Below are 23651 nucleotides of genomic sequence, written 5' to 3'. Positions count from 1 at the left end.
AGTATGCAGGTGTAGTAACAGGGCCGTAGCCCTGATAGGCCCCATCATATGGGCTGTGACCAGGAGCTTGCCCCTGCCAGCAACTGTCTTCCTGTGATCTAAATTCAAATGGGGCCGCTTGGCTTGGTGCAGCCTCTATAGACACGCATGGCAAACAGAAAAAAGAGAGTCTTGCTTCGGGCTAGGCAAGCTGACGATCCTGGCCGATCTTAATTTGGCATCAAGGAGCACTGTCCAAACTTTCCTACTGAACTGAGAGAAAGTGTGACTGGTTGTGACAAAATTAGGACAGCGTTCACCGGATGCTCTGGAGGTGTAGCTTCCTCTTATAGGTAGAAGACAGAAACCACTTTTAACCACAGGGCACGTTCCACAGGTCATGAGTTAACCTGTGTCCAAACAATCACTGCCCAGCTGGGGCTGCAGACTGCAGTCACTCTCAGACAGACTGGTGAAGGTCTGCAAATACTGTTATCTAATTTATAAATGCAGACAGATTGCCAACACATTGCAATCAATCTGATTCACTCTGTGCCAAACACATCGCGTCTGTTAAGCATCTCTTTTGAGGCAACTTGAATCAAGTGGTTGTATTCTGGTTACATTCACATATAAAAATCGTTTTGAACTTTGAACTGCAGCAACTACATCACTGTTTGTGGAGGAAATTGGTGAGGTTCAGGCTGGACTCTAAATGTAAGTAGTTAATGTGAATGCTCTGTGTGTGTAGATTAGCAGACAGCTTGATAAACCAAGAGGGGTTTGAAGACTGCGTGTCCTCAAAGACACGGTCCCCGTCTTCAGAGTAATCAGTTCAAACGCAATGAGACCGCTAGTTCATTGCAGATAGTCACAATAATTTTGCTTGTGCCACGGTCTCCAGTCACTCTTTTCCCTAGTGTGACTTGTAGCCTTAAGTTTATTTAAATCTTTAGAAAATCAGCCTCAAAAGACTCTCATGTAATCTTTTAACCAGATCCTACACCGCTGATCCTGCTTTAAATACAGGCATAGTAAAATGGTTCACCCTTAGAATAAGAAGAAATTCTTCTTCTTTTTTTAAACTTTGTTAGACTACTTTTATTCATCTGCGGTGCCAGCTTTAATCATTTGCCAAACCATGAAAAAGTTATTTTTGTAACTTAGCTCTTGCTGCGTGGGAAATGTCTAATTGGGTTGAATCGGGCGTGCAGGTTTAGTTTGGTGTAGTGCTTTAAAACTGATGCTGAGAAATGATTTTCTTCTCGCCTGCAGTCAGATCCACAGAAAGCAAAGAGGAAAAAGGAAATCATTACCCTCCTGTAATAATAATGTTTCAAGGTGGGCTTTGTCCTCTTTCCCGTCTTTGGGAGACAGCTCGAGGCTTTATTTCTTTTTGATTGTTACATTCCATTACATGAAAAGGTTACCCAAATGTTATTCCCCATAAGGAAAACTCTAGCACAACAGATTATTCAGGTCGTATTTGAGTCTAACTTGTAAGAGGTGACATTAATTCAAGACTACAGGGAGGTATATTTGATGTCATCCTCTGAGTCTGCCGAGCGAAGGAGAATGGCATCTTAGGCTTTGTTTCAGCAAGCTAGTCAGTCATCCAAACAGTCAGTCGGTAAGTGGAGGTTTTGTGTTTGAGTGTGGGTCTGTTTGTGTGGGTGTGGGAGGGGAGCTTTTAGGGAGCCGGGGCGCTGCTGACAGTTGTGTGTTGCAGAGTGCTGTGCAGCTGATAAAGTAGCCCAGTTAATCAGGTAAATAGGCCTGTAATGAAGTGTGTTTGTCTGATGGTGTGCCAGCCAAGCGCCAAGTGATCCCACCGAGACTCTCCGCTTTCTGTCTTTCTGCTGCATTTACACACACACACACACGCGCCGCACACGAATACACAGCGAACGCCAGTTGGAAGCGCACACATACACTCACACAAACACACATCAATCCACTGGAGACAGATTGGATTGTGTCTAATGCATATTGCATTTTCCCTGACAAGATGCCACCGCCCACGTACAGTAAGTGCTTGTGTTTTCCCAACTGTCAGTACAGAAGAGTAGCGATGGCTCCAGGCCCAAGCTGATGGCTGGAAGTGTGTCCACCGCAGATCAGTCAATACATCACTCAGCACAGCACGAGCTTCCTCTTTCCTAATGTTTTCACCGGAGGCGAAAAACATAATTTGCATGTTGTTTAATTATTTGAATTTAATACTCTTTAACTTGTAGGCACGCTGAAGGAGTTGTCCTCAGTTGGTCCTCATGCTGCCATTTAGGGAAGTTTTTTTTTTTTTGTCATTACATTACTGCCTAAACTTAATGACAGCAATCACACCGGTTCTCAGAAAGACCGAAGCACCAGAACACACAGGCTGTGCAATTACCTGCTCACTTTCCTCGCTGTTCATTCATAGTGGCAGTGAAATAATGGGTTGCCACACGGCTTTTACAGTTTAATCACAGGTTATAATTGCAGAATGTCAACCGGGTGACATTGATGGTTGCCACCTTTCAGTATGAAATTCTGCAACCTGGCAGTGATGTTACGTTCTTTTACCTTTTAGGTTATGCGCAAAGGCTAAAAATGTTCTGTGTTGTGCTCAAGATTTGCACAGATTCAAGTAGATTTACTTTTCTAAACTATTGCCGCTGCTTCCATAACTTTGAGGTCACACAGCGAATAGCCAATCAAAAACATGTATAAAATAAACACTCATTTCCATCTAAGGAAGGAAAAGGGTGGAGGGGAGGCAGCAGAAAAAAAGTTTTCAATCAGCCAATCAGCATACAGCCCTGTTTGGGGGTTACAAAGTATCAAAATGTTGCAGTAAAAGAAAATTAGCAGACAGCTGCAGTTCTCACTGATGCCCACTAATAATAATCAAACTGATGCAGCAATACCCCCTTTTTTTTCTCTTGCAACACTATTGACATCATCAAAGTTAATTTTTAATGTCAACTTTTTGGAATGTCAGAATCAGGATGAGAGACGTTGCGTGTTCGGTAAAAAGAGGCCAGTGAGGGTGATGGTGGCAGATCTTCACGCACATTCATCGTGAATAGTTTACTCTAAATCGACGATTGTTTTCTATTGTGTCTTTCACAGTGTTGTCTGTTTCTAAGATGATACAGAGACGTCACGGGAATATACGGTTCCAAACAGGCCGCGATCTCCTGCTGCATCATCTCTGCACTCAGAAAAAAAATCTTTCCCAAAGCCATTTGTATTCAGATGAGCTCGGTTCTCAGCTATGCTAAATGCCGCTTCCACTGGTGTTAGAGTGGCATAATTTAAATGCTTGTCTAAACGCCTTTTCCACCCACAGAGGGAGGGGAAAAAAATCTATCTGAAAGTCTCTTTAATCCTCGAGCCCTATAATAGACCTTGCATAATTGCCAGACTGCCTTTGTGTGAATAATTTCTTGAGGTCAGGTACCAATTACTGCCACATACGATTTTGATTCCATATGTCAAACCTAGCCTATGCACACTGTGTTTATACAGTACAACAAATCCAAGCAGACAGAAAGAGAAATCACTGCACCATTATGGATATGCTATACAGATATGAGGCCTTGTTCTGCCATATTAATCTGCGTCTTCTGCATATTTTTAAAGCTCTGATCTTTTTTTTGACACCTACCAGCATATTTAAATATGTGTTCCCATCAAAGCCTCGGGACGAAATATAAATTTAAAGCGTACCCTTCATTTTTACCCTACAACATGCAGGTACAGTAGTGCCATGTTTTCAAATTTTCCGTAATTAGAAGTGATTGAGTGCTACTTTTATATTTAAAGTGGCAGCAGAGACGTGTTTAAACTCCAAAACGTTTCAAACTAATGGACGGAGAAACAGCTCGCTGTTTCAAACAGAAGTTAACAGCATGTCTGTAACTTTTTATCATAGATGGAAAAAAAACTTCTTATTTTGTATTAATTGAAGGGAAGTACTAGTAAATATTTGAAGTGCCTCCTGAGCGTTTTACAAAAGTGTTTTTACATGCCTGCCATTATAAATGCATTCAGTGCTTTTTAAAGGTTTCTCTATTATTTGTTTTTTTTTACCTTTTATCAGTAAAACACTTTGAGTTTTGTATGGTTTCTCCTGAAAACCGTCCTCTAAATTTTTCTTTTTTTACTCGACATTTCTTTCTTCTCCAATTTTTCAAGTTGCTGCCATGAACCTAAAGTAAAATGGCCGACATCAAAATAGATATGACATGTGTGGATTTTGACCTGAAGAGTCTGTAAATCTTCAGTCGGATAAAACACTGGGGAGGGCGGTGCCTTTACTGTTGCAGAACGGGGGGAAATTAGTGAATCTCCAAGGTCACGTTTCTGAATGGCAGCGTGCGTCGATGCTCGCAATAGAAAACTTCGGCCCAATGCTGGACGATTTGGTTTGAATAAAAGAACATCTCTTCAAGGTCGATAACTGTGCAGCTGTCTGAGTACGCACTAAACAGTGACTCACCTTTTCAGCAGTTTTTTTTAGTTTAGCTGTCTGCATTTGGAGGAAACCATTATCGCATAGTGAGATAGAATGAGATGTACAACTAGGAGCCTTCGAGATACCTTTCCAGTGTAAGAAAGTAGATATCCACCCAAACACAGAAGGATAAGGAAGTCTTTAGAAGTAAGAGGAGGGATTCATGATTAAGGGTTCTGCAATGCCCTCAGTTATGTCACTTGAAGTGAAAATAATTTAAGTTCTCTTCTATCTTTTGAAAGAAGAGATGTTAAAAAAAGGTCCAATCCCATTCTCTTCTGTTCTACTGGTACCTCCTGTCATCTTGTTTGTTCTCGTGCCTTTCCCTGCTGCCCCTACTTCTCATCATAAATGGGTGATGAGCACCTTTGCTAGGACATTTATCTCAGCAGAGAGAGAGAAAATGACACTTGAAGGTCTGCCCTGACTAACTGGCCAGCTCATAGAAGAAGGGTAAAAAAAGGAGGATGGCAGTAAATACATAAACAGATAAAAACGAGAAGAGGATGAGGCTAAAAATACAAAACAGGCGGAATATGTTGGAAACACTGGCAAATTAAGAATGGTGGTAGACTAGTGCCGTGCAAATCTGCAAATTGCGGTAGACGTCCGACACAAAGTATATACAGAGCCGGTATTGCTGATACATACCGATGGATTTAACCTATAAAGGCAGCTTTTTTAGCAGAGAGCACTGTGTCGTCATTTTTCAGATGAGTCATCATTAGTTTGCTAGTTCCGAACACATTTTAACGACCACTAAATCACTGTGATTGTTACTTTCCACAATAATTAGTGAACAAGAGCCGCATAAGTTGAGGCTTGAGTGTGAAATTCATGGCTTTCAGGGTTTTTATCGTTAACTCGGTTTCCTTGGGTCTTTTCCCGTGTGTTATGAATAAATCTTCTTTTTTTTGATACCAGTGCCGATTTTATTCTGTTGTATTTATCCGCGACACCTTAAAGGCCGGTGCGTGAAAATATTGTCAGACATAAACCGGTCTGTGGCACAACTTGGGGACCGCTGCTGTCGGCTACCCAAATAGCTCCTCAAATAAATGTGATAGTCAACACAGAAGGCTCAAACACTTTTTAGTGGCGCATGTTTGAAATCTGTTTTCTCATTTCCAAATAAAGTATTTAACACAACTCAGCGTATTTAACACATAGATAGAAATGCAATATCGATCTCATTGCTTTAGTATCGATACCGTCGATATTGGGGCCCGCCCACCCCTGTCTCGTACCTATGATGTGGGAATTACTGTTTCTGTGCAGATGATTAAATTTTTTAATGATAGGACATGCTTTTTTCATTTCAAATAGATGACTAGACTTAAAAGACCCAGTCGGACTGTTTCCTTATTTATTTTTTAATTTTAGTATTTTTTTGCCTGAAAGGGCATCATCTGATGTTTTGTTTCACATAAAGCAGTAAAGGCTCGCTGGTCGTGGATGTGGTAATTGATTCGCATCATTTAGCACACAATGTCTCTGTGGCGCACTGCAGGTGGTACATTTGGAGCAACATTAGCAGCTGCACCTGCAGTTCACTTTGGAGCAGCAATAACGCTATATGTCTCTGTCTATTATTTACCAGCCAGACAATGCTACCTCATATTTTATTTATTCCTCATGTCTGTATGCTGTGAGATAAATCACCTGTCTCCTTCTCTTGACACAGGAGATATATATGTGTGTATATATATATATATAATTTATTTTTATTTATTTATTTTTTTTCCTCTGGCATGTAACTAACAAGGAGATGGCAGGACTGATATCCTCGAATATATGTACGTATATATACTTAGGTGTCAATATACCAAGATGTCAGCAGTCGCCAAAACACCAGAAAGTGTTTGACTAAGTTTAGAATAGACGCGTCGAGGTGACACACAGCTTGAAATTTTTAGTGCATGCTGAGCTTTTGAAAACGCAGAGGCACGTCAACACGCACAGATCTGATCCTTCCTGTGTGTTGCGTCTTTAAAAAAAATCACTGGCTTTGACAGGATTTCTCAAAAGCCAAAGTCAAAGTGAAGCACTTAAAGCTCCTTTGGTTGGTAAATAAAAAAGAGAGAGATGACCTGACGGGTATGTGAGTGAATGTGCTGTCCTGAATTACACGACTGCAATTTGCCTCTTTTCATTTAGCTTTCTCGTCTAGCTTATGGAATGTTAGCTGCGCGTATACATATCTAAGCCTAACTGTTTGGCAGCCTAGGGAAGCATGCTAAATTAATCCTTTTTTTCATTTGAAGCTGAAACATTTTGTGCTGGGTGCAGAAAAACCCTGGTCCTGCATTTTTTCTTCTTTCTTTTTTCCCCACCAGCGACGACTCTCATTCACTCTCCCCATCTGAGATTTGTTCCATTTGTCTTTTAACACTTATCTTATTTGCTCTTGTTGAATAATTGTTAATTGAGCAGAATAATGGGTTTGGTATCTTCTGCACTATCAAGCAAGTCTTGTTTTGTTTTTTGGTTTTTTACCCAAATTTAGTGGTTCAAACTGCATCAGGTGAGGTATTTTTTTCCCATCGAAAGAAAAAGGCTCCACCCTAAATCATGAGCCTTTTATTTTCTCCTTTTCCGTCTGCGGAAAAGTCGATAGACGAGATCGACGCCCATGTAGATTGAATTTTAATTCTTGTGGTTGCCAGCTGTTGTAGTTTCCCTGAACACATGCGGAAGAAATGGAATAAAACGTCTTCTCCTTTCTTCTCCCGCTGAGGAGATTTGAGTTGCCTGCCATTAAAGATTGTGCTTCCTGCCTCCGGTGCCAGAGGACAGGCTCGTGGCGAGCTGACAGTCGGCCTCCTGTGCTGGAACACTACGCCAGCGGTGCCAGACTCATCAGCTGATCTGCACAAAATCTTACAGTGCAAGAAAATGGATAGGAATTAGAAAAAGGCTGACGTAGTCGTAGATAGAGGGAGAGGGAAGTACAAACTGTTGACTGAATCACTGAAAATGCCAGAGAGGCAGTGGTAGAGAGCCAGAGATTTGTTTGACAATGTTTACCCGGGAGAAGAACAGATCCTCGTGCACTTTAAAACGATCTGTTCGTTTCAGTTTTTCACTGCTTGGAACGTTATGCCGTTGCTCCCTAATCCCCATTTGTAATTAAATGTGTGCTTAGGAAGTGTGCTGGGTTATGTAAACTCAGGCTCTCATTGTGGCACTATGCAGAGCGGGAACGATGGGAGCGCGTCGCATCCATCTTCACCGTACTTTCTGCATCGTGTGACTCGTTTCATTTGCCTTTGCCTCTATATATATTAATTTTTTTCTTTCACTTCAAGACACAGTCACGGGCAACTTCCCCTCTTCCCTTCGTGTGGTTTTCCTGTCCACTCCCCACATATACAGAGATAGAACAAGAGCTAGAGCGAGAGAGGGAGGACACACAGAGGAAATCAAGCCTTCAGTGTTCGGCCATCTGAGAAATTGACAAGTCTCCAAACCTCTCGGCAGCAGGGAGGATGGTTTCCAGAGGGACTTTTTTCTGGATCAAGTAAAAATAAAAAAGGGGGGAAAATAAGATTGTACACTGTACTCCTTTGCTGGAGATAATACTTTATCCTCTTAAAGTCTTCGTAGTATTTGAGAATACATAATTTAGCATTTTCTAACAGTACTTTCGTGCAGCACGATATTCAAGGACCGATTCTCACGTTTAATGATTCTGTTATTCGAACAGAGACTCGATTTGTTTCCTCATGCTGCTGTACTTTCATCTCAGTTTGCTGTTTCTTTTTGCCTTTTTTTTGTTTCGGTAATCTCTTCTCTTTGTTTATGTTCCCAGCCTGCTCATCCCCTAACAAATCAAATGAGAAGCTGGTGTCAGCAGCAGCTGGCTGCCTTTGACTTTGCTGCCCCCCAATGGCCTGATCCTGGTCTAGTTCACTGCTTTTGTGTACATGCAGGTGTGCTCACGACACATTTGCTGCTCAGACTCGAAGACTTTCTTTGTAGCGATGAGGGAAAGAATAGTGCAACGTGTTTTGAATGTTTGTGATGCGACGTTTTTCACAACCAAGAGTGCAGTGGTGGAGAATCACACAAGTGCATGGGGGGATTTCTTCCTCCAGAGTCCAATAAAGGGAGCTGCTGTACATTTAATTTGCAAACTCAGTGGTTTGAACACAAAGCAGGAGGTACAGCTCCAGAGTACCAGATGTGAGATTTGTTAGATTTACAGCAGGACAAGGTTTTTTCATTTGTTGAACATGTTGCTGGAGTTGCTGGAAATAAATCAGATAAAATTCTCTCGGCACTAGAGTATGAGCCAGACTTTCAAGGAAGCACAGTGAAAAACCACACTGTTCCCCACACGCCATCTAATTTACATATATCTAAGAATTTTACTAGTTGGGCTCTGACTAATAATTCATTTTCTTGATCAATTAATTAATCAGCCATTTATATTGGCTTGTAAAATGCTCCTTTTAATTTCCAAAGCACGACAGCTGTGCAAGGCTCCAAGATGTTAACTTGACAATATGAAAATCTGTGAAAAGCAGGAAATAATCTCAGTAGCACGTCAGCAGAGAAGAATAAAGTGGTAAAGGGACTGCTTCTTAAAGAGTACTCTTTTCAGTGATTTCTAACATTCACACTCTGTATCAGAGATTAACTTCAGCTTAGCATCTTGCCCAACGATATTTGGTATGCAGACGGGAGCGGCCAGGGATCAAACCACCAACCTTTGTTTGTAGATGACCCGCTCAACCTCCTGAGCTACAGCCACTAAAAAACCCAGTGAGGCTCGATTTCCCGACCCCGGGTTTACAGGACCAGTTCTCTCCCTTTATCAGCATTCAGAGAATATTGGTCAATTACGTATCAATTGGCCAATATTAGGTATTTGCCACTACCTGATATTGACTGGCCGATTGTGATTATTTATAACCACTGATTAATGACAATTTAAACATGTAAAAAGTAGAAAGGAAACAGGAAAAACACCCTAAGACAGGGGTCCCCAATCCCAGTCCACGAGGGCCAGTGTCCCTGCAGGTTTTAGATGTGTCCGTGATCCATCACAGCTGATTTAAATGGATAAATTACCTTCTCAACATGTCTTGAAGTTCTTCAGAGGCCTGGTAAAGAACTGTGTTGACCCAGGGTGAGATCTAAAACATGCAGGGACACCGGTCCTCGAGGACTGGGATTGGGGACCCCTGCCCTAAGATCATGTTATGAGGGTTGATGTCATGCAGTTTGTCCACCAGAGGGCACTGGTGGACACTGGCTATTCTCTGTCAGAATTTATAAACACCAAAAAATGAAAATTAAAGTAAAGAAGAAACGGGAGAAACATGGTTCCAATGTGTTGTTTGTTGATGTTGCATAATTCGTCCACCAGGGGGAAGGCTGCAGGTTTTGTTTTGTAAATGCATGAACAGAACAACCAGCTGATCCAAGCGCAGTCAAACCAAGGCAAAGCAAAAACAAGTAATCCACAACTTATAGTAATGACTCATAAATAGCTACACTTAATAAATGTTGGGGAAATCTGTTTGCTCCTGTTTGTGTCGTGCCTGAAAGAAGAAAAATATAGTGGATCTATCCGATTTTTCAATCACCAAAAACTGGTATCGGTCTTCAAAATCCTTTATCAGTCAGGCTCGGGTTGCTTCAAAGTGGCCCTCCATGTATTAGCTTCACACACTCATTCGCTCCACCACACTCCCTTTGGGTTAATCTTAGGAACTCGTAAAATTTATCTTTTTCTTTATCCCACACACCCAAACACACCAGCGCTAAGCACATTTACTGATGTATCTTTGTCCTCTCTTGCCAGATGCAGTGACAGAACGCACAGTCGAGTTGGGGAAACTCAACAAGGGCAAAACAATAAATCAGACTTACTTTATCAAGAAATTCTCCTTGCAGAGGATCACAGGGGCTACTAGGATCTGCAGAAAACACAATTCTGTGGCTTTTTTAAGTTTCTAGTGAGATTATAGTTGTGAGGAATGGCCATTCAGCCTGTTCTGATAAATACGTTTTGTTCTATTGCACTTTTCAATTCATTACCTGTGTCCATGTCTGTCCCCAAATTATCATTATTTGTGTTGATATGTGGCGTGTTCCTTCAGACTGACCTCCTTGGTGGCGTATGGGCTGCACTGACAGCAGTCTGTGGATGGGTTAATGTAAAGTTTCATGTAAGGTATTCAGACTTTGCAAACTTTGTTTATGTGCGTATACTGTATGAGACCCAGCGTGTGCCCATGTGTGTCGCTATACCAACTAAGCAGGAGTTTTACTCCCATAAATCACTGTGTACTGTCATTAATCATAACTTCAACATCCTTTAGGTCAAATGTAGCCGCTTGGCTTTGAATAATCCATCTTACAGTGGCATAAGCTACCACAGAGACTGTTGCAACTGAGTGCTGTTCCACGACTTATATCACCGGTGGATTTAAGCCAACAACACCGCAGGAATGATTTAGCCTCTTTTCTGTCCTAAAATACAGCACGGAATAAATAGTACAATATGATGTCCTTTATAAAATTATACTTGAAATTAAATGTGTAGCAGCTTGTTTCAGATACCAGTGTTATCTGTCACATGTTGATAAAGCTCCACGGATTTACCTCATCCCCATGTAAAGCCTATTCAATATGTCTGATGCACAAAACCGCTTACTGTTTCATATTGGCGCTACATTAACCCCTGTGATTTTTTTTTTTTTTGTTGATATTCTGATAGATTCATCTTGGCCTGCTTAGGTTGAGCATGACAGGATATTTAATAATCCCTGCACTGACCTCATCCTGAGTTTTGCTGCCTGAGGGGTGGAGGGGTGTCATTCTTCAGAGTGTTTGCTGTGGACGTCTTCTCAAATCTGGGTTGAGATTCAGCATTGTTGTGCACGTTTTTAGGGTTTTTCTGCAAAAAAACCAAATCAAAAATGGAAAAGAAATGATAAAAAAAGCCTCTGTTGTGAACCACAGACTGCAGTTATTTGTTAAGTCCTCCATTATTTGACTTGTTTTTTTCATTGTTCCACCATCAATATTTTAACAGTGGATCAAACGGGTGTTTGTAATTCGAGACGGGTCTCTTTCAGGGAAAAATAAAAGAATTCTCTCTGGACTCGGGAGCATTTTGATTTCATTTAAAGCAAATCAGTCTTTTTAAACCTGATTCTGGGAGCACAATCACTTTCTAGTCCTACAGTTACCAACTAGTTAGTAATAAATGTCCAATTTCTAACCAAGAAATAGTCTTTTTCTCAATTAGGAAGTGGTGAAGATCAAAAAATAAATAAAAAAATAAAACTGAATGCTAATGTCAAAAGAGTATTCGGTTAGCATTAGCCACAAATTTGGCTAATACTATTAAAAGCTTTGACTAGCAAACCAATTACATAAATCTGGCTAACAGCAAACCAAACTTTGATAATAGTACAGAAATTATTAAAGAAAAAACTCTTACAATTTTTTCCATTTAAACAAAGGCATTTTTTCCCCTTTATCCGCTACATCGCAACGTTATAACATCACACCAATGATTGGTCAGCTGTAATATTGATCTGGGACCAACATTGTTATGATAATGGAGGAACAACGCCAACACGGGTATATCTGATACAGCGTCTATATGACAGGTACTGCCCCCTGGTGGCCATTAAAAAGAGTGTAGGTTTAAATTCCTCTGTTTTGGCTTTAATGTTCAGGTCTTGAAGCTTCAAGTCTTCTAAGCTGAACTAAAGTGTAACATGTGAATTATTTTTCTTTCATAACGGTATTCCTTTATTTAGTAGAAGGCGGAGTTTTCTTATAAAGTAACACAGTGAAACACAATGCATCTAAATTTTGACATTAAAACAAACACTAATTGTAACTATTGGAAGTAATCAGTGACATTTAGATCAGCACACTTATAAAATCCCTCAGTGATATTTCCAAGGTCATTTGGTCTTTAAGGGAAGCCAAGTATCATGTAGTAAAACATTCAAACAGGAACGACAGGATTGAAGTCACTTTGTTGGATACACTTTGTGACTTAATGTAAGGACACACTAAGAGCTTCATACTTGATCAGCCTAATGAATGCACAGTATTTCAATTATTTAAAGTGCTTTGTTCTTTTCTTTTGCAGAGATTATTCAGCTAGAGCATCCTTTAAAAGTCTAGTCTTGTCTGTTGGGATATTTTTGATGGTTCTGGTTATAGCGGCACTTTATGTGCGTGTGCAAATAGTGAATCACATGGCGAGGATTGCTGTGGATAATGTCCGAAGCCAAGATTCTCTACTTTCAAGTGCAGGCATTTTATGCATACATAGAGTACACAAACACTCGGCTGTGGATGTGCGCAAAACACATTGAGACACACTTAGTGCCCGTAAGATTCTTTATCAGTGTCCTTATCCTTGCTGTCAGGATGACAATATGATTTTTGAACTTTAAAGACTCTTGACAGCACGCTCTACATTGTGTGCCCGTGCACGCACGTGTGTATAAAGCAAGAGAAGGCAAGTTTATTTATATAGCACAATTCAACAACAAGGTGATTCAAAGTGCTTTACAGAGACATTAAAGAACAAAAACAAATAAAAAGCATGATTTAAAATTGATTAAAAAAACAGAAGATAAAAATCAGTAGTTAAAATGTAAGTTTTGAAATTTAAGCTTAAAAGTGTGGATTTGGTGTTTTATTCAAATGCAGCTGAGAACAGGTGAGTCTTCAACCTGGATTTAAATAAACTGAGTGTTTCAGCTGATCTGAGGCTTTCTGGGAGTTTGTTCCAGATATAAGGAGCATAAAAGCTGAATGCAGCTTCTCCGTGTCTGGTTCTGACTCTGGGAACTGATAAAAGACCGGATCCAGATGACCTGAGGGATCTGGAAGGTTCATACTGGGTCAGGAGGTCACTGATGTATTTTGGTCCTAAACCATTCAGAGCTTTATAGACCAGCATCAGAACTTTAAAGTCTATCCTCTGATGGACAGGCAGCCAGTGTAAAGACCTCAGAGCTGGACTGATGTGGTCCACTTTTTTGGTCTTAGTGAGGACTCGAGCAGCAGAGTTCTGAATGAGCTGTAGTTGTCTGACTGATTTTTTAGGTAGACCTGTAAAGATGCTGTTACAGTAATCAAGCCTACTAAAGATGAATGCATGGACTAGTTTTTCCAGGTCCTGTTGAGACATCAGATCTTTTATCCTAGAAATATTCTTGAGGTGATAGTAAGCTGACTTTGTTATTGTCTTAATGTGTTTTTCTAAGTTTAGGTCTGCATCCATCACTACACCCAAATTTCTCGCCTGGTTTGTGGTTTTTAGATGTATAGATTGAAGTTCTCTGGTGACCTGTAATCGTTTTTCTTTGGCACCAAAGACTATTACTTCAGTTTTGTTTTTGTTTAGCTGGAGAAAATTGTGGCACAACCAGTCATTTTGTTGTTGTTTATAATCTGTGCCAGTGGGAGCATGTAAATGTTAAACAGAGGTGGTCCCAAGATGGAACCTTGGGGAACTCCACATGTGATACTTGTCTGCTCAGATGTGAAGTTACCTATTGATACAAAGTATTTCCTGTTTTCTAAGTATGTTTTGAACCAGTTTAGTGCAGTTCCTGAGAGACCTGCCCAGTTCTCCAGTCGTTTGAGTAATATGTTGTGGTCAACTGTATCAAATGCTGCACTGAGATCCAGTAAAACTAAGACTGACATTTTTCCACTGTCTGTATTCAGACATATGTCATTAAACACTTTGGTCAGAGCGGTTTCAGTGCTGTGGTTCTGTCTAAAACCTGACTGGAAGGCATCATAGCAGTTATTCTGTTTTAAGAAGTAATTGAGCTGTTGAGAAACTGCTTTTTCAATGATCTTACTTAAAAATGGGAGATTTGAGATCGGCCTGTAGTTGTTCATTTGTGTCTTGTCAAGATTGTCCTTTTTCAGTATAGGTTTAATTACAGCAGTGTAGGAGAAGAGTTGACAGGCATTCACATGAAACACCACAATGACAGTCAAGGCCCTTGTTGGATTGTTTATCAAGCAAAGACTTGTCACTCCGTTAGGGGGGAAAAAAAAGATTAGATAACGCAACAAAGCCGAGGCAAGTAAATAATAGAAATGGTGGGAGAGGCAAAACGGAGAGGAAGAAAACAGATTGAGAAGGACTGATGTGTGTATGTGTTTGTGTGCGCGCGAGTGTGCCGAAGAGATTTGCCTGGCTTACTCCCCGCTCCATACCGTGAATATTTGTGGAGTTTTTCACTTAATAGCTTTCCTCCTCCTCCGTCTTCTGCTTCGGTTGGACTGCTAATTATGTAAAGTGCGGGGCTCATTGGAAAGCACACACATACACGTTGCACACACAAACACACACAGAGTGACAAGCAGCGGCTTAATTACCATCTGAAATGACATCCTCATTGCCGCTGATATCTCTCTTAAGAAATACAAAATTACAGAGAAGAGCGCGCTGTAGCTCCAACTGTGCCTCTCTATTGTGCGTGCCGTTGATGCTGTATAGTCACGCATGTTTGCAACACTCACCATGTGGCTGTATTGAGTGCAGTCACCTGCAGTATCTCACTGATGCGCATTATTAGCTTTGCACTTGGCGTGAATGACAGTGATTATAGAAGAAGTCGACTGAATATTTTCGGTTTTTACCCTCTAAAGTGGCGTTTGGTTCAGCTTCTTCTTCGCTTCTTCCTAACTCTGTTCTTGCAAAGGGAACTACTTGAGCTTTGCAGAATCCCACAGTGTTCTCATAACTTACTGTTATACATTAGTTAGACAAATAAACAGCTGCAAAGACTGAGGATTGGATTGGATGTATACTTCTTCCCACTCCCTAAGTGTATACTTCTTCCCACTCCCTTTCAACATGTAAATTAATCAGAATGTTTTTTTGTATGTAATTTGTATAGTATATTTTTTTTCTCTCATTTCTTTTCTAAATGTACTTGTATATTGTTCACATGTTGAAATAAATTACCAATCAATCAATCAATCAATCAAAAGGAAGTTTTGATGTCGTACAGCCTGACACCAGGTTTTGTAGGTTTAGCGCTCGTTCCTGTTGGAATGATAAACCTGCACACATGGAAGAGGCGGAGCTGGGTGAGATCTAAAAAATCTGTGAGAGATTTGATGTGCTGAGAAGTGGAAGCAGTCTGGTGAACCTCTCGGGAGAAAACAAAGGCTTAAAAGTAAAAATGTCAGTCGTTATCTGCCTGTGAGCATCCACTGACATCCAGTGGTTTGTGCGTGCACACCATTAACACAGAACTACACATGAAACAGGTTGGCCCAGCTGTGTCTAACCTCATGTTGTTCTCTCCATTTCAAAGCTTTGGAAAATAAAATAGACGATGAAACACAGTTATATTTAATCTCATCATTTATCTAAACCTGGACACATTAACCCCTTTGGTGCTGATGGAACATGCTGACGTCCCATCACCTGAAAGGGAAAAAAAATCTTTAACATTGCACCTTGTTAAAAATATCATCCCACGCCAATAAGTTCAGTTTGACAAAGGCAGGGTGACTGTTCCACAGCACAGAAGTGTGCCACTTGGGGCTTTTGTTTTATGAACAGGAAGATGTGTTCAGCACTGCAGAGCTGGAGGCAGGACACCAGTATGAACCTAGAAAGGAGGACGCTGAAAAGTGGAATAAAAATTCAGTGACCAAAACATGTACGGCTGCAAGGCTGGTCTTAAAAAATACATTTTGCTCCTTCCACTACTGCTGTAGTTAAAAGTTATAGTCCACCAGTATGTTCATGCATTGAGGCTGAAAGGCAGCAGCAAAGAACAGAGTGCGCATCACACAGATTAAGTCCGATACAACATGAAAAGGAAGTACAGGGGTGAACATGGGTTGCAAAGTGGCTTGCAGATATGCAGCAGCTTTGAGGAGCTAAAGGATATGAGCTGAGCTATTGGCTGATGTTGAGATTACAATGAATAAGTGAACATTTTTGGTCAGTGCCTCTTGCTGCTGTTATGTGTTACGGTATAGGTCAGTTGGACCACCATTATTACTTGAAAGTGCTGAATGACTGAGAGGCAGGAATTTTCTCCTGTCAGTCACACGCTGTCAGTTATCTTGGGAGTTTGCACTTTATTCTATTTGTGTCTTTTCCTCTTTCTTTCCCCTTTTCCCCTCTTGGACCTATCCTCAGTAGTTCCAATCTAAGCAGGTGGACATCTTTAAAATGAGCCCAGCCTTTCTTTGGGTAAGGCTTTTCTGCCTCTCAGTGCAGCTAAAGACCTTGGGACAGTGGGAATAAAACACAGCAAACAGTCAACTAAAAGCTGGACTTTGAAACATAATTTCAAAGTCAGTGGAAACAATTTAACACAATCCCGAGCCAGATAAGATTGATTCATGTTAGAGTAGATAACACAAAAAGGGTTCTGTTGTCTAGTCCAAAATATTCATAGGTTTAGGGTTTACAGAATTTTGTATTGCATTTACATACATACATGATTGACAGGTGGAGAAAGATATGGACAGTGAATAATTAGAACTGCTGGAACAGATGAACAAAAGGCAAAGCAAATAAAATGTGGTGATTTAAAGGCTCTTTCAGTCATGCTAATATTGTGGCACAAGGAAGGGATAGTAACGGTGGGTCTGCCAATTGCTCACTTAAAACCTCAGATAACCATGAAATTTTGTAGTGACGTTCATGATTCCCTGCATTAGTGTTTTTATACACGCAAGCAATAGGGCCCACAATGTGCATGACAGAAATGTGCAGCTGACAAAACCAGAATGCAATGCAATAGAAAACAAAATAAAAGAAGACGTGAAATAAAAGAATGTGAAAAATTAACGGAACGCTTTCATTTCAAGCAGTGCAAAAATTAAAAATTCATAATGCATCAAAGCAGAACTGGTGCCAGCAGCATTAGCCAAACACTTACATAAACGGATACGTCTGTAGTTGACTTTTGGAGGAATCCACACAGCGAACACAGTCAAAGCATTTCTGTGAGGGACTGAGTATAGTTTTTCCATTTTTGACATAAGAGTGGGAGCTGAGGAGGGATGTTGAAGGAATGTGGCCTGACTGGAAAGACTTCTGTGTGAAGGTGACAGTTTTAAACTGACTCCTGAAAACAGCAGGCTGGCAAAGGGGCAGCATTGTGAATTGCCAGCAAGTGATCCATGCCAGATGTACTAAGCTAGTCATTATGCTAGTCAGTATAGATCAACATGAATGCATGTGTGCACATATCTCTGCCTCTTCTGTTGAAACTGTATTGCTCTGTTCTTACAGTCGAAAAATAGAGTGGAAAGATTGTGCAAGACCAAATTAAAGCTATTGAAGTTTCTCAGGTGGCATCATGGTCGCTTTGCTCGACAGCTGTCAACCATATTGAAGGCAATAGAACAGCCAGTCAATTGGGAAAATGTGCATCCCCTGACTGGTTGGCTATGGTTCCTGGAAGTGGCTGGCTGTCACTGGCTGTCACTGGCTGAAGGAGGTGCTGCATCAAAAATGTATTGGCATTTGCCACAGTTGCTTCTACTTTTTTATGCTCGCTACTTGGGCGATATGGCCTAAAATTTATATCGCGATATAATTTGAAGCATGTGTGGTAACGATATATATCGTCATTTATTCTTTTCTTCTGTATAACGTATTTTCCACACTATAAGGCGCACTTAAAATCCTTTAATTTTCTCAAAAATCGAGAGTGTGCCTTATGTATGAATTCTGGTTGTGCTTACTGACCTCTAACCGATTTGGGCGTGCAGAAATCTGTTAAAAAATGTTTTAGTACAACTTTGGTAAGCAGCACTGCTGATTGTCAGAGCATTACGGCTGCCGTAGTGAGGAGCTTCGCGGAGTAATCTGGGTCCAAAACTGCGTCCATTTCAGGTCCCAAAGTCAAACGAACACTGAGAGTTAAAAACGGTCTAAATTCTTTCATCTTTAATTAAATCATCAGCGTTGCTGCTTTACCAGGTGTAACAATTAAGTTTTACATCCATGAAAACAGAAGTTATTAAATTTAACGGAGTTAGAAGTTAGCAGGAAGTTAGCTCGCTAGTTTCCACCTAAACACAAGACCTAACTATGACATACCATGTTCTGGCTGAGAGATTTCTGAAACTAATTAAAACGTTATAGCTCTGCTACCACCACAGTCAGGAGAACAACTGAGATCATTCATCCACAATACGAGGTTAGTTATTAATATACTGCAACAACATGGGAATAGAGCAGCTGCGAGAGAATTCAACATTCATGAATCAACGTTACAGAAGTGGAGGAAGCGCAGTTTTTGGCTTTCCCCATATTTCAAAAGTGCTTCATGTCTTTGCTATGACTGTCTGCATAATTTGCAAATGATAATGGTTTTTCAGCGGCTATCGCTGGGATACTTTCGACCAAAACAGGCGCAGCTTGATGACATCATCAACATGCGCTATCGCGATAGAGTCAAAATCTCTATCGTTGGCCAAATTTATTGTTTCTATCGTATATCGTTTATATCGCCTACTCGCTACTACCTTAGAAGTAGTACAACTTGAAAAAGTGTGACGCAATCTGGAAATAGAGAAGGTTTACTTTCTAGTAAAAGCTCAGCCTCAATTGCTGCAGTCAGCGTCTTTAAAAAAAAAGGTAATCTGTCTTTATTTCTTATTTTTTATTCATTTTTCACTCCTTACAGCTCAGAGACTAGCTGGCAAGCTAGCAGCAATAGCTAGCTAGCAAACAGAGCAATCAGGAGGTTTTTGCCAGCCAGTGAGGAAATACACATTTTTTCTCAAGCAAATATTGGTTGCCAAGAGTTCGCAGACTGACATCTATGCCTGTGTGACTGGGGACCTTATTCATTTGATGCTGCACTATCACCATGATTGTCACATGTAAATAATGGCGCATGGTCACATGTCTACGAAACGTCAATTACGGCTGTAATGTCAAAATGTTATTTAGGCCTATCTCCATGTGGTTGGGAAGAACACACATCAGCATAACTGTGCAGTTTTCTTCACTGTTGTCTGTTGTGTATTTCTGCCACTTATTGGTTCCAGCGGGGCAGAATCCAACAGAACTCTATTTCAGACCTTGCAATTAAAGAGAAAGAGAAAAAGAAAAGAAAGTTGTTCACTAAGTAACATGTTCACTTTTAATAATGGCTCCATAGCATCCCACTGCCATATCTGCAAACATCTGGGAAAAACTTCCAAACTAAATCTGTTTCAACTCCAGAGTGGACATCATAGTTTGTTTCAAAGGGTGCTTTTTATGTTCTCCCTGGTTGCAGATTTATTCTCACCTCATTTTATTTACTTTTTTCCCTTCTACTGTGAGACCAGGACCAGACCTGGCTCACAAATCAATACATGCACTGCTAGTTAGGACATCCTATGTGGTACGTATGCATGTGTGGATGTGTTTTTTATGTGTACGCACAAGAGAGCAGAGGAGATACGAAGAGGTAGGGAGCCAGGGCAATTTAAAATTGGGAAGAACAATGTTGAGCCAAGGTTTCATTATCCTCCAGGCTACTGTACCCACACAGTCGACAGCTTGTTCATAGAATAGATTTTTACAACAGCCCTAAGAGCAACACAGACGAAAGTGGGATTTTTATAGCAGTGTGCTGTTTGGTGGGATGAATGGTTGAGTGATTTCACACTGCTTATACATGAATTTTGCAACACATCACACAAATTTTGACATTTAGGTGAGGAAAAATCCAATATTACTTATAATGCATTACCTTTTGCATGGGTAAACATTCGCCTCTAAATATCGACCTGGAAATGGCACCTTAGTCTGTAGTTGAACACAGTACGTGACAAGGGAGATTTCATCGTTTACATGTACAAACCGTCTGTGGTGTGACCCCCCACCCCCCACACACACACACACACACACACACACACAGCCAAATGGTGGTGCATTTCTTAGGCCACGGGGCTATTTTTTCTTTTAAAAGCTGAGGTGTCAAAACAGGTATTTCATGGTTGGATACCCTTTTTAATCTGTCTCTCTCTCCCCAAGAGGCTTCTACTCTGCTGACAGTCTTCCTCTTTCTCCACCACACTCACTCAGGCTTTCTCAAAAGAATAGAAACAGAACAGTGTGGCCCAGCAGCCATCAAACCCTGTTTGTATTGTCTCTATTTAACTGCAAAATATTTTATATTATTTAGCACGGAACGGCAGCTTTTATATGATGTTAGCATATGACTGATTTTACATTTACAAAACGAGATCCTGTGATGAAAGTAAAGGCATCATCTAGCTAGCGCACATAGTGGGGAGTTGCCGGGGAAAGGAGGAAGTAGCATGATGATTTAATTTTCTGCAGTCTGAGCAGCATGTGTGTGACACTGACTTGTCAGCTGATGGATGATAACTACAGCAACTACAGCTGCAACTAGGCATGAGGGACGTGTGTGTGTGTGTGTCTTAGTTCCAAAAAATGAGCGCATGCAAGGATTCCTGTTCCAAATTTTAAAGTGGATGCTCTTTTCATAACAGACCATGCTTAGTGGGGTATATCAACCAAAAACCAAGAAAACTGGGTGTCCACAGAATCGGTTTCTTCCATTCCAACCTCCTCAAAACAATGAGACAAGATTGTAGACCTGCACAAGGCTGGAGTGGACTACAAGATCATCAGCAAGAAGATCGCAATCTTTCAGTATCTGCAAGGTCCTCCTGCTTAATGGATAGACCTGTCTTTACATTTTCCAGTGAACTCGAACTTGGTATGATTCAGACAAGGCTTGTGAGAAAGTGCTGTGGTCAGAACACCATCGTCACAGTCGAGCACAGAGGGGGAAAGATTATGCTTTGGGGCTGTTTTTCTGCTAAAGGTACAGGATGACTTCATCGCACTCAGGAACCAGTGGAAGAGGCCTTGTAAATCTTGGATGAGAACCTTTTTCCGTCAGAGACAGCACTGAAGATGGATGTAAATCCAACATGACAATGACCCAAAACATACTTCCTACTACATTTCTTGTAGTTACTGAAAAACTACAAGAAATGTCCTTGCCAACACAGTTTTCTGCTCCAATTATTAAGCAGTCAGTGACCTGCAAATCAATTCATATCCTTTATGTAATTTGATTTTCTAGATTTTCGGTTCATATTGTGTTTCTCTCCATTAAAATGAAACTGCCATAAACATTAGAAATTGTTCATTTCTTTGTGAGCAATCTTACAAATTCATGCCGGGATTAAATAAATATTTCTCTCACTGTATTTGTTTACTTTCAGGGCACACGGGTTTTTTTTTTTTTTTGTAGATTTCATCTCCTGGTGCATAAACAGCTGTCTGAAGGAGGTGAAACATATGGAATGATTTGATTTGTGCCATTTATCATGTTATCTCTTGTTTTTGCACCCACGCGCTTGCCCGTGTCACTTTTGCTAATTAAATTAAACCCGCTAATTAAAGGTGTAATTAATATTTATGCCGAGTCGAGATCAGCATTTGAGCTTTCTCGTGTATTTTTTTTCCCCACAGAGGCGTCAATATTGTCTTATGACGGGAGCATGTATATGAAGGTGGTGATACCTAACATCATCCACACTGAGGCTGAAGACGTCTCCCTCCGCTTCATGTCCCAGCGAGCGTTCGGCCTGCTCATGGCCGCCACGTCTCGTGAATCTGCAGACACGCTGCGGCTCGAGTTGGACAGCGGAAGGGTCAAGCTGACGGTCAACCTAGGTATCGTATTAGCCGTCACCTCTCTTCCAGTTCCTGGGGTGGCCTTCCTGTTTCGGTATTTCTGTTCTTTTTGTAAAGATTTTCTTTATGGTCCAGACCTTCTCTCAGACCTAACACATACTAAACCCGTTTTGTAGTTTGTCTTTGTAGTTGCATGGATTGTTTTTGACTTGCCTGGACTGTAAGTTTTTATGCCTTGTTGCGAAGATGTCTTTGTAGATTTTATATCCATCAGTCTAACTCTTAACACACTTATCCATGCACCGCAGCACATCTTTTGAACTGGTCGTAGATCACTTTAGTCATGCCCATTATTGTGCACAAATGGATTTTCTTTCCAAAGACACACATTTCACTTTTGAATGATTTCAATAGATGGCATCTCTGACACATGCGTTAATTCAAATACACAAACACTTCACTTTATCTTCTGCCATCTATTCTCAACTGCAGGTAGGCGTTACTGCATTGTAGTGCTGCCCTGATAGTTTGCATTTTTATCATGTGGTTTGTTTCTTTGTCCGTTTTATTTGATTTGATTTCCCTCATGATAGCAGGTTCATGTTTCCCTCCATCCATTAGTAACCCTTGGTCTAGCTGGCATCTCCCATGCCTTGTTCAAAGATGGCACTCACCCCTTCAAAGGCCCAGAGCCTGCGGCCCGTCTGGCAAACAGCCCGATGCCACGGCACCTAGCTCGCCTGCAGATGGTGGCACGAGTGGTACATTTAAGTAGAGTGCAGGCCTTTATACCAGTAAGGCTGGAAGAGATAGACTTGACAGAAAGAATATGTCTTCTGGTAAAGTATTTGAACATAATAAAAGCTAAAAGTATAGAACATTTGTAGAGAATTTTCTTGGTCATTTCTAGTTTATGTTTGAATCTGAATCCAGTGTTATTGAAAATTCAGTTTAACTCATGTAGCTCATTTTCCACAACTTGCGTAGGATCCTCTGAAAGGGGGGGTCTTAAGGCCTCTGTGTGGTGTTGGTGCTGAGTGGCACGAGGCTGTTTGCACCCACTTTTCTGTTGCGGTTGACGGCACATGACCAGCCTGGTCACATGGATTTCAACCCGCACCTGACCATCACAGGCTCAGTTTTCCCCCTTAGGTGTGGATTTGAATCTAAGATTCTTCTTCTCCTGGCGTGCCATCTAAAACGGCTTTGTTTCATACAACTAGTACAGTATTTTGGACTCTGGGTGCTGGGTTGCAAAATCGATGTGGCCAATAAGTTGCAAGTGACCATTTTGAAACATGATGGGTTTTTAGGGGGGAAATGACACAGGTTTAAAAATGGAGAATAAAAAGCTTCAGATGGTTTATCCAGAGCAGTAATATTGACCCGTGTTGGTCCAATATTGCTGGGTACAGTAATACTGATTAAAAGAATTGGACTGGGGATTACTTTTCCAATGCTAATATAGAAACGCTTAATGTCAGTCGCCAGCTAAGCTAAAATGGTCGC

The 23651-nt window shown here is 40.8% G+C and overlaps 1 protein-coding gene across 7 annotated transcripts in view; it reads left to right on the top strand.

Annotated features, from left to right (window-relative positions):
* The window catches only part of nrxn3b (neurexin 3b), a 323392-nt gene that overhangs the window by 112893 nt on the left and 186848 nt on the right, over window positions 1-23651 (top strand). For all 7 annotated transcript variants that reach the window (XR_015125118.1, XR_015125117.1, XM_086264903.1 and 4 more), the window contains one exon: window positions 21978-22181. Coding sequence is in view for 5 of the 7 variants with exons in the window: in XM_086264903.1 (XP_086121029.1) it covers window positions 21978-22181 (204 nt within the window). In the remaining 2 variants the exon portion in view is untranslated. The remainder of the gene's footprint in view (window positions 1-21977; window positions 22182-23651) is intronic.

This window comes from Aulonocara sp. 'chitande type north' Nkhata Bay, linkage group LG15, assembly GCF_057382095.1.
Source record: "Aulonocara sp. 'chitande type north' Nkhata Bay isolate Kocher_YH1m ecotype deep benthic linkage group LG15, A_spYH_male_GT1.1, whole genome shotgun sequence".
Lineage (NCBI taxonomy): Eukaryota > Metazoa > Chordata > Actinopteri > Cichliformes > Cichlidae > Aulonocara > Aulonocara sp. 'chitande type north' Nkhata Bay.
Note: the sequence above shows the minus strand (reverse complement) of the source record. Positions and strands in the feature narration are given on the sequence as shown.